Raw genomic sequence first — 13,147 nt, forward strand, 5'->3', positions numbered from 1 at the left:
TGAACTTCAGCAAATTGTCTTTACCACGTCTAGGTGACTAAATGAATTGAGTTTCCTCCATGTGATTGGCTGACTAGCAATTTGTTACCAAGCAATTGACCAGGTGTACCTAATAAAGAGCCAGTGAGTGTTTATGGCCCTGGTTGCACAGGTTTTGGCCATGCAAAGTGATTGACTTGTATTGTCACGTGCCACATATTGCAGACATGTTTTGTGTATGTCTAGATGATTTTAGGCCATTGAATCTCAGAAATTCACATGTGTAATATTTAGTAAGGATGAGCTCAGGCGTGTTGGCATACGCCACGTGCAGAGCCCGCCAGGAAGTCGGCGCAGTGCTGCGCTAATCACAGGCAGTGAGACATTCCTGGTGGGCTCTGCACGTGGACCATGCGAACACGCTTGAGCTCATCCTTAATATGTAGCTTTTCACGCAAACTATTACAAGTTGTCACCATATTACTGAAAATATTGTATCTGATTATTTCGTATTATGGATAACAGAATATAGTGATGGAGAACAAGTACTTCTGAAATACCAGGCCATTAGGATTTGTCTACACTTTTTTTCTAGGTGTTTCTACCTATTGTCTTTAGCTCAGCATGTTGTATTCCGTGTAAAGTACTCTGTTCATGTAAAGGTGCCAAGAAAGGTTGTTTGATTCTTCTAAACGAATGCAGTCTCCCGTAACGCTGGCAGTGGACTGCATGTCCTAATTACATATTTGCTGAATACAGAGAAACTTGTGAACATGGAATACACAGTCTGGGTAAGATAAACAGAAGGAAGGGGCGTGTGATGGAACGTTAAGTCAGTACGTGACCTTAGCACCCGCAGTGCCTTGGCTGGCTAAAATCATTAAAGTCCACCTCCAGGACAAATGTTGTTTTTTATTTTTCTAAAAGAATGGGAAAGGCTTAGCCCTCCTGTTGGGTTTTTTAACTCACTTTATGTCTCATTGGGAAAGGAAGGCACAAATAGCAATAGAAGCATGACCGAGGTTCTAACCCTTCCCTGCTTTATCTAGAATAAAAAGAAAAGTTTATGTGGGGGGGGGGGGGGGGGTGATGAAATCCATCCCAAAAAAGGAGAAAAAAAGCGAACTTGTTTAAAGTTTCTCATTCTTGGGAGTAAAATTTGCTATAAACTAGTAGATTTTCTCATGATTTCCAAACATTGGATTTTGGAATGCATGTCATTTCCACATACACTGTTCGTAATTCTTTTATTCTAGAAAAGCTTTCCATCCTGCTCCTTCAGGCTGGCGTCACACTAGGACACGGTGCGGCTCACATTAGGAGGTCCCGTTTGTCTCCATTCACCGGTTCAGGTCCGATTCCAGCACAAATTTTTGGCTGAATGCGGACCTGAAATGGGCGAAAAGACACACAGGACTCCTGTGCAAATGGCACCGGAGCCGCTCCGGAGATGTGGGAACCAACTCTATAAAGAGACGGTCACAATCTCCTGCTGTGTGAATTGGATGCAGGGAAACCCACATCCAATTTGCAATAGTGTGAACCCAACCTCAAATGTTTTTAGAAAATTGAGCAAATGTTCTTAAAACAAAAAATCTCAAACTAAATTTGACTTCTTATACTGGTGTATAGCCAGGTTAAAGAGGCAACAAAAAGACAAAGGCATAATGAGCTAGTATGCATACTAGCTCCTTATGAAATGGTTACCTTAGAACGATGCCCTTAATCTGCGCAGGCACACAGAGTACACGGCCAACATCTTTCACGGAGTTACTTTCGCAGACGTGACGTCACTCCCTTGCATGCGTGTTGTAGCCACCGGTCATGGCATGGGCTCTAAAGAAATGTCAAGAGCAGGCCATTCCTTCAGTGCGCATGCACTATAGACGTCGGCGGCAACGTATATAGTAAATATCTCCTAAACTGTGCCAGTTTAGGAGATAGTTACAGTACCTACAGGTAAGCCTTAGCTTTCAGTGCTGTTGCACTTTGAATGACAATTGCGCGGTCATTCAACACTGTACCCAAACAAAATTTTTTATCATTTTCTTCCCACAAATAGAGCCTTCTTTTGGTGGTATTTGATCACCCCTGCTGTTTTTCATTTTTGCACTATAAATGAAACAATAAAAAAAAAAGAAAAAGCTGGGCACTGATGGGCAGCACTGGCTGCACTGATAGGGGGCACTGGATATAGGCAGCACTGATGAGGAGCTACTGACAGGCATTACCGACGGGGCACTGATTGGCACTTTTTTGGGCACTTGACATGTTTATTATGGGGAAAGGCTGGTGTTGGGCACTTACTGGCAGCTGATGGGCACCTTTTGATGGGGGCTGGGCTGATACTCAATGTGCTGATTATCGGAACTTTTTCTACTATGTGTTCTTTTGTGTGTTTTTATGTAACAAAGACTTAATGCTTTGTATAATGATAGATTATCTCATTGGTGTAGAAATACTGTAGATTGCCTTATTACAATATACTGTGTATATATAGTTTATAAATCTATTCGTATCCTTGAGAACATAGCTCAGAGTCAGTGTGATTTTCTGAGTGGTAAAAATGAAAGATGTATAACACATCAACCATTTTGTCGAATTCCTTCGTACACATGATCAGACTTTGCGACAACAAAACTGTGGATATGCATACAAATGTTGGCCGACAATTAAGAACGTAGTGACGTACAAGACGTACATCATATCTCCATTACGAACGCTAGTTTACAAGACCGAGCGCTTCCGGCTCGTCCTTGCTTCTGAGAATGCGTGTTTGGACTTTTGTCTAGTGGACTTAGGTACACATGATCAGAAAATCTGTCAACACACATTTGTTGGCGGAAAATTTGAAAGCTTGCTAGCCAACATTTGTTGGCGGAAAGTCCGACAACGAACGTTCGATGGAGCATACGCACAGTTGGATTTTCCATCAACAATCTCACATCGAACATTTCCTGTCGGAAAATCCAATCGTGTGTACGGAGCATTAGAGTCTTGTATTATTGCACATCTCTTATATTTATCTCTTACATTTATGTGTGATTTGCGCTTAACCACTTGCCTACTGGGCACTTTCACCCTCTTCCTGCCCAGGTAAATTATCAGCTTCCAGCGCTGTCACACTTTGACAATTGAGCGATCACGTACCCAAACAACATTTTTATAAATTTTTTGAAGAAAAAGAGTTTTTCTTAGTTTCTGTTATAAAATGTTGTAAACGGGTAATTTTTCTCCTTCACTGATGTGCGCTGATAGGCTGCACTGATGGGCACATATATGCGGCACAGATAGGTGGCACTGAAAGGCAGCACTGACTGGCATCATTGATTGGCATCACTGCTGGGCACGGTTGGGGCGGCACTGATAATCAGTGCCCTAGTTATCTTTAAATAGGGCTAATACCGTGCTAATGTACCAACAAATGAAAAATTACATAAATAAAAAAGCAGCAGCTTAGTGTGCGGTACACAACACAAAATAAGTGAAAAAAAAAATTGGAAAAGCCGTGCTAAATAGTCCTAATTGATATATACAAAATCCTTGATTGTTCAGCATGAATATCTTGAATCTGTATAATGAGGATGATATATGAATATCCCTCTGACAGTAACACCACAGTGATTCACATCATACATGTGCACCGCCACCCTAAGAAAAACTTGCTTACCAGAATGCAAGCAAAGCAGGCGTGTGGCTGTAGCCCAGCCAAGGCCTTGTACTTGCACAGATGCTTGTATGGAGAATTGGCCACAGGATGGATCGCTGCACTGGATCTCACACACCTAGCAATCACTGTGGAGTCCGATCTCATATCAGTCAATAAAGGACCCATATCGGACTCCACAGTGGTTGCTAGGTGTGTGAGATCCAGTGCAGCGATCCTAATTATCTTTGCAGATCTTCCCTGTGAGGAAAAGCTACTGATCGGATCTCCTCTCCTCACACACTGTCAGTGTGAGGAAAGGAATGCCGACAACAGGCATTTCCTTGTTTACATGTGATCAGCTGAGATTGGACACAGCTGATCACATGGGTAAAGAGCTTTGTCATCGGCTCTTTACTGAGATCAGTGTTGCTCTGTGTCCCAGGGACAGAGGTACACCACCAAATGCTGCGCCGAGAATGGGATGTTGTCCCAGAATGAGAGAGCCGCCTGCCCATCAATTGACAATACGGCGGGCAGGAGGTGATTCGCTTTGACACTATTCCTATTCTCCAAAAATAATCCATACGCATCCACCATGTAATATCTCTATAATCCTTTTTCATGAAATTATCTTACTGTGTTTTTCTACCTTGTTTGTACCTTCCCTAATGGGCTCCCAATCCTCTTCTTCTCCCCCTAAGTTGTGTTTGTTTGTAATGAGCAGTACATATTAGTTGCATACATGTGCAGTGCTCTAGGCTCACTACAACATCCATAGTCCCTAGTCCATCTCAGGAGTGAGAAAGCGAGGGTGGCTACATTCGTACATACAGTGGGAATATGGAGAACGAACATAGCCACCCTCTAACAGGGGGGTACAGGTAGTCCCTGGACCTCTCTAGAGTTTTGTTCTTCTGTTTTTTTACTATGTCTACTTAATTCAGATCTCTATAGCCACCTATTGATTCAAATTTTAATTGTTTCTATTTCAATACATTTTCTATACTCCTTTTACATACTCTTTGTGTACTACTATTTGGGCCATTAAACTTCCGTAAGGGGGAGTTCTCCACTCTAACCCATAACAGGAAGGTTGATGACAACATAAAAAAAAGAGAGATTTGAAGGAGGCCGAGAGCAATAGACAATATTTCTAAGTTAGGAATATATACTATACAGTAATACCTTGGATTACGAGTAACACGGTATACGAGCGGTTTGAAAGATGAGCAACATTTTCTTTTTTTAAATTTTGACTTGATATGCGAGCAGTACAATCCATTTAGTAAAGCCACTGGTGTATGCAGTACTGCATGTGGCCAGAGGACCGGAGGCACTGGAAACACTTAGACACTCCCAGCTGGGTGGGGCAGGCGTAACATGTGTCAGAGCACCCAAACGTGTCAACAGTTTCCAAGTGTCTCCGGGCATCTGAGTTCTACACGAAGCGTAGGGAGCCACCAGCACCCCCGCACCTCTGGCCGCATACAGTACTGCATACACTAGTGCCCCTGAACCTCTGGCCACCTACAGTACTGCATACACCAGCACCCCCGCACCTCTGGCCACATACAGTACTGCATACACCAGCACCTCTGGCCACATACAGTACTGCATACACCAGCACCTCTGGCCCCATACAGTACTGCATACACCAGCACCTCTGGCCACATACAGTACTGCATACACCAGCACCTCTGGCCCCATACAGTACTGCATACACCAGCGCCCCCGCACCTCTGGCCACATACAGTACTGCATACACCAGCACCTCTGGCCCCATACAGTACTGCATACACCAGCGCCCCCGCACCTCTGGTCACATACAGTACTGCATACACCAGGGCCCCTGCACCTCTGGCCACATACAGTACTGCATACACCAGCGCCCCCGCACCTCTGGCCACATACAGTACTGCATACACCAGCGCCCCCGCACCTCTGGCCACATACAGTACTGCATACACCAGCGCCCCTGCACCTCTGGCCACATACAGTACTGCATACACCAGTGCCCCTGCACCTCTGGCCCCATACAGTACTGCATACACCAGCGCCCCCGCACCTCTGGCCCCATACAGTACTGCATACATCAGCGCCCCTGCACCTCTGGCCACATACAGTACTGCATACACCAGCGCCCCCGCACCTCTGGCCACATACAGTACTGCATACACCAGCGCCCCTGCACCTCTGGCCACATACAGTCCTGCATACGCCAGCAGTGGTTGTGAAACAAATCATCTGAGTTTCCATTATTTCTTATGGGAAAACTCACTTTGATATACGAGTGCTTTGGATTACAAGCATGCTTCTGGAACAAATTATGCATAATCTAAGGTATTACTGTATTACTGTATTACCTTAAGTATTTGGATGCCTGCCTTTATATTATTTGTACAAATGTCAGTTATACTTTAAACACCTGGCACGGTTTTTGCTATAATATAAACGCTGCCTTCAAAGCATGTGAGCGTTTTTTTGTGAGTTCACATGGGTCATTTCATTGGGAATGGTGCATAGTAACCTGTGAACATGACAATGACAGCCACAAGTCTTTATGGCCAGAAGTGATTGTTTATAGAGGAGGTTTCACTGGACTGAGATCACCCGATGTGCGCTGTACTCCTCACCTTGCTGAGTAGACGTTCTAGTCTCGTCTACAGAAAAGGTGTGACCTTATTTATGGCAATAATATCCTCTGCTTATTTCCATACTCTCTTATCTCAGCTGCCTTCCTGTACTATCCCATGTTCTATAGATCACTTTTTTTTTGTCATTGGAAATATTTAAATGGAAGCAATAATGGTTCATTTTTTTTTAAATCTATTTTTCGTGTGTGTGTGTGTGTGTGTGTGTGTGTGTATATATATATATATATATATGTGTGTGTGTGTGTATATGTGTGTGTGTGTATATATATATATATATATATATATATATATATATAAACGCACACATACACTATGTTATCAATAGTATTGGGACGCCTGCCTTTACACGTACACAAACTTTAATGGCATCGCAGTCTTATTAGTCTGTAGGGTTCAATATTGAGTTGGCCCACCCTTTGCAGCTATAACAGCTTCAACTCTTCTGGGAAGGCTGTCCACAAGGTTTAGGAGTGTGAAGAAAACAATCCTAAACACAATAAAAAACCTGAGAATCGAACGGCAAATTTATTAACCACACACATTAAAGTATTTAATGCAGTGTAGCCAAACGGATTAGCAAATAAAATAAAAAATCTGGGTGGAACTCTACTTTAAGTTGCTAGTAGTGTACCAATCATACACAGTGTTTCAAATCCAATATATTTATATAGCTATGTTTATGCATTTAATGACAGCTGTCAGCCCAGAGGCGCACAACTACACCCCACCTTGTGCAAATGAAGTCTGTCCTGTGAACAAGGATGTCTAATGTGTATTTTCTTTAACAGAGGTGACTAGTACTTGTGTTTTATGTGTTTGCTGCCCCGCCAGTACATTTGATTGAAAGGAACGAACACAGGACATTTTGTTAGCAGGAATCATAGTGTTTTTTTAATTCTCTTCACCAGTGTTTCTCAACGCCAGTCCTCAAGGCGCCCCGACAGGTCATGTTTTCAGGCCTTTCCATTATTTTCCACAGGTGATTTGATCAGTTTCACTGCCTTAGTAATTGCCACAGCCGTTTCATCCGAGGAAAATCCTAAAAACTTGACCTTTTAGGTCATGACTGCATAAATCGTGACTCTACCCAAAAACATCAAGGAAGTTTTACTTCTCCCAGAAGCTGGGTTGGTTTTCAGGTAGAGACAGGATGTAAGTGGTCATTTTACTGACCAATAAATACAGCAAAAATAGCTAAGATTGGCCTGTGGCTGTCATCTTTTGATGAAGAGCAAAGACGAACTATAGGAGCCAGTGCCGGGACAAGGTCATCTAGAGCCCAGGGCAACCATGCCAAACTGCATCCCCCAAGATGTATGATCATTATGTGTCAGCAAAAACACTGAGCATTGATCTGCACCCCCCCCCCTCCAAGCATAAATTCCCCCTTCTACCAGTACAAATCCCCCCTTGCTGAAATTCCCCTCTCGGCACAAATCTTCATTCTTCACCCCCCAAGTCCTCCCAGCGCAAATTCACCTCTAAAATTTCCCCTCCTAATACACGTCTTCAGCCCCCCACTTCAAATCCCTCAGTGCCAGCATGAATTGAAGCCAGCATGAATCCCCCCCCCCCCCCCCCCCCCCACCTAGCACAAATCTTCCCCATTCCCTTTCCAACATAAACCTACTGAAACGATACTAGCCTCCAAATTCCCCCTTCCGACAAAAATTCCCCCCCCCAACCTCACATGATGCCACGGTGCTGAAGGCTGCCGCCCCTCCTGTCCACCTCTTGTCCCGGCCCTAATAGGAGCCAGAACCTGGGTTGTCCATGTATGGCAGTATGGGCAAGTCTTGAGTGGTGCTATGGTTTTGTATATTTTCTTACTATAAGTTTCTTATGGGTATTGTATCCTCCTCCAGAATTTTAAAGCACAATTGCACTTGGGGGGCAGTAAAACCAAGTAGTTGAGCTGCATGTGCGGGGCAGTAAAACCATGCAGTTGAGCTGCATTTTTGTACCTGCCCCCAGCTGCAAAAGCAACCAGATGGGGTTGTATACTTGCCAGCCCTGTGTGATGCTTTGCAGCAGGAATGTGACCCTCCCACCCCGTGGCATTCAGTGAGAATTACTGTCCATCAGATTAAACCCATTTAAGTAAATGAGCTGTGCTGCAACCATGTGGAATGTATGCGGTGATGTGGGCTTTTAGGGGTTAAAACAGGTGGTGAGGAAGCAACATTATTGAACATGTTAAATGTTCTTTGAAAAGCGTTCTACCCCAGATCTCTCTTTAGAGGGCAACACTTATGTAAATGAGCCTTAAGATAATCTTGCCGTAGTGTGCTATGAGATGTGATCTGTGATATTAACACACTCACTAGATTGTGCTCTTCCTCTTACAGAAACCGATGCAAATGATTGTACATATTCTGTAAAGCAATAGAAAGTTAGCTTGAAACTGTAAAACAAATTAGGAAGACTGATCATTGGGTAGTAATAACATTTTTAGCCAATGGAAGCTGCAATAAAATCAAAGGTGTCATTTTATACTATTAATGGGTCATTTCATATTTATTTATTGATTTTTTTTTTTTTTTTTTTTTTTTTTTTTTTGCATTCTCTGAAAAGTTTTGATGCATTCGAGGGGGTTATAGACAACTGATTTCCTAAAGCTCCGTCCTCATGAAAATATACTGATCATTTGTTGTTCGGTTGTTTTTATAATAGCCCTGTTTTTTTTTTTTTTAAAGGGTGTTTACACCCAGCCAGTATGTAGTGGTATGACGTACAGTTCTGATTAGTCAGACGGGAGGACAGTGTAATGAAGTGCTAATTGATGCTTCTCCCCATAATTTCTGCTGAGGTTGCTCAATAAATTGTACCAATGAAGAAATCTAAATTGCATTTGCTTTGGGCACAGCCTAGCAAAGCGAAATCAACATTTTGGACTGCGGAAAGCCACATTCATGTGTTGTAATGTACGGTATAGAAATCATTGCACCTGGATACAACCAAGATGACACGACACGCTCCTTTAGTTTATTACTTTTATGCTTTCCTTTTTTTTTTCTTTTTTTTTTTTTGCCAAACAGAAGTTCTTTTTCTGCAATGATTTTTTTTTTTTACGCTGAGAGTACAGTAAACATTAACAACCAGTCAAGATTACATTTGAGTCTTTATTGAATCAAGTGAATAGAGATAAAGTGAGTAAGCTGTTGCCTCTGGCAACCCAGCTGATACTGTCAGCTTTTAATTTGTCAGTTTGTGCTGGAAAAATGTATACGAGAAGTATGGGAATCAAACACAAAATTCATACTCTCCTATATGGCTGCACTGATCCCAGCTGCAGCTCTTCCCTGTTGGCTCTAAGTCCCGAGTACTGAGCGATCAAACACAGCAGTCTGAAGAGAGCTGGTGACTGTCAGTCACCGCCTCTCTGCTCTGTCCTCCAGCACTCACTGTAGCTCTGGGCTGTGGAGGGAGTGGGAGTGGCTGGCTCAGAGTCAGCTGTTGGTCCAGGCTTATGGTCAGGTTATTTTCAGAGCCTGGACCGGCTATGTGAAATCCAACGACAGCAGCGGGTTTCAGCCCGCTGTCAGCTGAAAACAGATTACAGGAGTGCAGAATGAACCGCGCTCCTGTGATCCATAGAAGTACTCCTTTAATTGTTTACTCTTTGCAGCAGTCTAATTGTTTTACTAAGTTGTTTCAGTTTTTATAACACGAGACAAAATTGTCCACTTACATTACATACCCCTTCTTTCAGCCCTGCATCCATTCACTGTCCAGGACTTGCTGTCTTCATCTTTGAAACATTTTCACAATGCGCCCCTTCCTCACAGCTGACACCAGAAACTTCTAATTCACACCCTTCTTGGCCTGCCCTTACCTACACCAGGGATATGCAATTAGCGGACCTCCAGCTATTGCAAAACTACGAGTCCCATCATGCCTCTGCCTCTGGGTGTCATGGTTGTGGCTGTCAGTGTCTTTCTATGCTTCATGGGACTTGTAGTTCTGCAAAAGCTGGAGGTCTGCTAATTGCATATCCCTGACCTACACTAACCCCCTTTCAATCTATTGTGAATGCCGCTACCAGACTCATCTACCTTACCAACTGCCACCCCTCTCTGCCAATCCCTCCACTGGCTTCTACTCGCTCAACATATATAATTCTAAATACTAGCTACAACATACAATGCCATCCACAACCCTGTGTAAGAAACCAGCTTCATCTTAAAATGACCACCAATACTCGCCAAATATAGCCATCATTTTCGTACCACCTAAAACCTCTTGCTCCCTAGCCCTCTTGTCACCTCTACCAACCCTGCTTGTTTCCAGGACTTCCGCAGAGCTTCACCCATCCTCCGGAACTGCCTTCCCCAATCTGGCTACCTCCTACCTCCAAAAAATGGATGTAGGCTGATGTGAACTGAGACTTGTAGTTCCACAGCAGCTGGATATCTACCTGTCATGTAAAGCAGTTTAGGTTCCTACTTGGCACACGGGGCTAACCAAGTGCCCCCCACAATTGACCCCTCCTTTTCTTGCCTGTGTTGTCTTCAATGGTTAACAAATTAAATTAGTACAATAAAAGGTACAGAATTTTTTCGCTGGCTTTCTATAGTGTGAGTAATTATATTGCAATAAATCTCTTACAATCAAAGCATAGGATTGTAAAAAAAAAAAAAAAAAAAAAAAAAAAATGTAAAATATGTTAGCAGCTACAAATTGCCCAAAAAATTATTGAACATACTGAGACTTGTAGTTCTGCAGCAGCTGGATATTTCCCTTTCATTAAAAGCAGCTGAGGTTCCTGTGTCTTTAGAATAATTATGTAAGCACATCATCCACCGCCCCGCATTGAGAGATGGCACAGCCCAGCCTGCTCAGTAATGCTTGTGGGAAGCACAGGAGCTAGAAGGCATTCCAGCAGGCTCCAGCTGAAGAGACAACACTACGTAGTTTTCCTTTAATTAGGCAGTGTCATTGTTGTCAGGGCAACTGAGAACAGCGGCGTATCATATTTTCTCCTTCTGTGCTGCATGCTGAATATTTCAGTGTGCTCTTGCCGGCACAGGGGTTAGGGAAAGGTGCTGTAGTGCAGCAGATTCTGCTTGGCTGGAGGCCAGCAAGAAGGACCAGCTAGTGATTTTCACATCAGCCATTGGATCCTGTACATGAGGGGGTTTCTGGCACTGGTCACCCTTGCCAGCTTTCTCCCATTGCCCATGGGGAGATCGGTGAGCAGCTCCTAGATGTCCACGCTGCCCTAGTGACAGGCTCTTCTTGGGGAACTGCCAGAGAAGAGCAGGATACATGCTTATATTCCTGAGACCTAGGAAGAAGGGAAAGGTGGCAAGAAACATGCCAGGATCGAATAAAGCTGTCCGGCAGGAGAAGGGGAAGAAATCCGGGGCAAGGCCTGCACCCCCACTTTTATTCACTATTAACGAGGAAGATGAACAGCTAAAGAATGGCAGCAGCAAGAAGGTAAAAGGTAGGCACTGTAAATCCCTTAGAGCTATTGACTATTGCAGGGCAGGTGCGGGCAGCCTCATACCTGTACCCAGCTGGGTTGCTAAGGCTTAGTGTTTTGTATTTCCTGATAAGTTACCAATGTAGGTATGTGCCGTACCTTGCCAGATTAATGTTTGCTACATGCGTCTACTCCTGGGCTTTATTGAGCCTTTGCCACTAATCTATTTTTTATTTCGTCGCTCATTGCATAGCCTTAGAATATGAGTGTGCTTTTTAGGATGACAGTGCTGAATTTTCATGTTTGCCTGGAACCACAGTGTTTGATATTTAAATCCATGATCTGTTTTTATTTATTCATATTAAACATATATATTCTATATATTTTTATATATATTTTTTTGATTTAGCAGAACTGTGTGTTGATTGCATCAATCTCTAATGCCTTGCTTGAAATCACTATGCAGAATGTAGTAGGTCTTTGAGAAATGACAGGGCCCTCCTTATGCAGATATAGGCTGCTTGGCATTGTGATAGGACAGCGTACTAGAGTGATCTTGTCCAGCGGTGGAGCGAATGTCATATAGCGTGTGGAACGTACCCCGTTTATATCTTTGTGTCATTCTATTACAGTATTTTATCTGCTAAACAGCTGAGGAGTGTCAAGGGTGTCACTGACAACTTCACATAAAGATAATCCATTATTAACCTAGCCCATAGTCATTAACACTGCCAACTAATATAGAGCCCACAGAGGAGGCTATAAATAGGTTGAAATAAGCATACATGTCTGATTCACACATGATTTGCTGTTAAGCTCATGAACATAACACTGGAAATACTGAGCTAGAAGAGGAAACCTAGGAAACATGTAGAAGTAGTTCAAGGATGCGTTCATTAACCATCATCCTCCACAGTCAGCTAATTGCAATCAGTGATATGAAGATGTCTTGGAAATCCAGCACTCTTACAGCACAATAATATGAGAACGCTAATCAGTGTTCTCCATTGACCTTGATAGATGACTACAGTCTAGGAGCGTAGCAGGCACACGTCCCGAATCTGCAGCTTTGATGGTAGCTGTACCAGGGTCAAGACATTGCTAGAATAAAAGCCCTTCACTCTGCAGCTCTGCAGCCATGGCAATTTGTAATCAGGCAACTCTCGGGGCTATTGATCTCATCGTTAGTGGCAGTCATATACTATTGATGTTTTGCAATGTGCAGCTCTGGAAAAGTATACTGCTACATATGAAATGACATACAACATTCATGAATCATAAGGATGCATGCTTAGTACTGTTGTACAGAGTGGGAAGGATATCTAGAGTAAAAAGCCATTTAAACAAGAATACTTTTAACAGCCTTTCTCAACCTTTTCAACACAGAGGAACCCTTGAAATAGTTCTCCGTTCTCGGGGAACTCCTGCTAAAAATCA

At 43.2% G+C, this 13,147-nt stretch overlaps 1 protein-coding gene across 8 annotated transcripts in view; it reads left to right on the plus strand.

Annotated features, from left to right (window-relative positions):
• The window catches only part of MAP7 (microtubule associated protein 7), a 336,970-nt gene that overhangs the window by 105,173 nt on the left and 218,650 nt on the right, over window positions 1–13,147 (plus strand). For 4 of the 8 annotated variants that reach the window (XM_077486790.1, XM_077486792.1, XM_077486796.1 and 1 more), the window contains exon 1: window positions 11,144–11,731. The exons of 1 other annotated variant lie outside the window; for it this stretch is intronic. In XM_077486790.1, the coding sequence (XP_077342916.1) occupies window positions 11,551–11,731 (181 nt within the window). In that variant the 5' untranslated portion in view covers window positions 11,144–11,550. Of the gene's footprint in view, window positions 1–11,141; window positions 11,732–13,147 lie in introns of those variants that run through there. 3 more of the 8 variants (XM_077486789.1, XM_077486791.1, XM_077486794.1) reach the window with 2 other exon arrangements.

The sequence above is a fragment of the Lithobates pipiens genome, unplaced genomic scaffold, assembly GCF_037356315.1.
Source record: "Lithobates pipiens isolate NorthernLeopardFrog02 unplaced genomic scaffold, aLitPip1_a1.2 Scaffold_18, whole genome shotgun sequence".
Classification (NCBI taxonomy): Eukaryota; Metazoa; Chordata; class Amphibia; order Anura; family Ranidae; genus Lithobates; species Lithobates pipiens.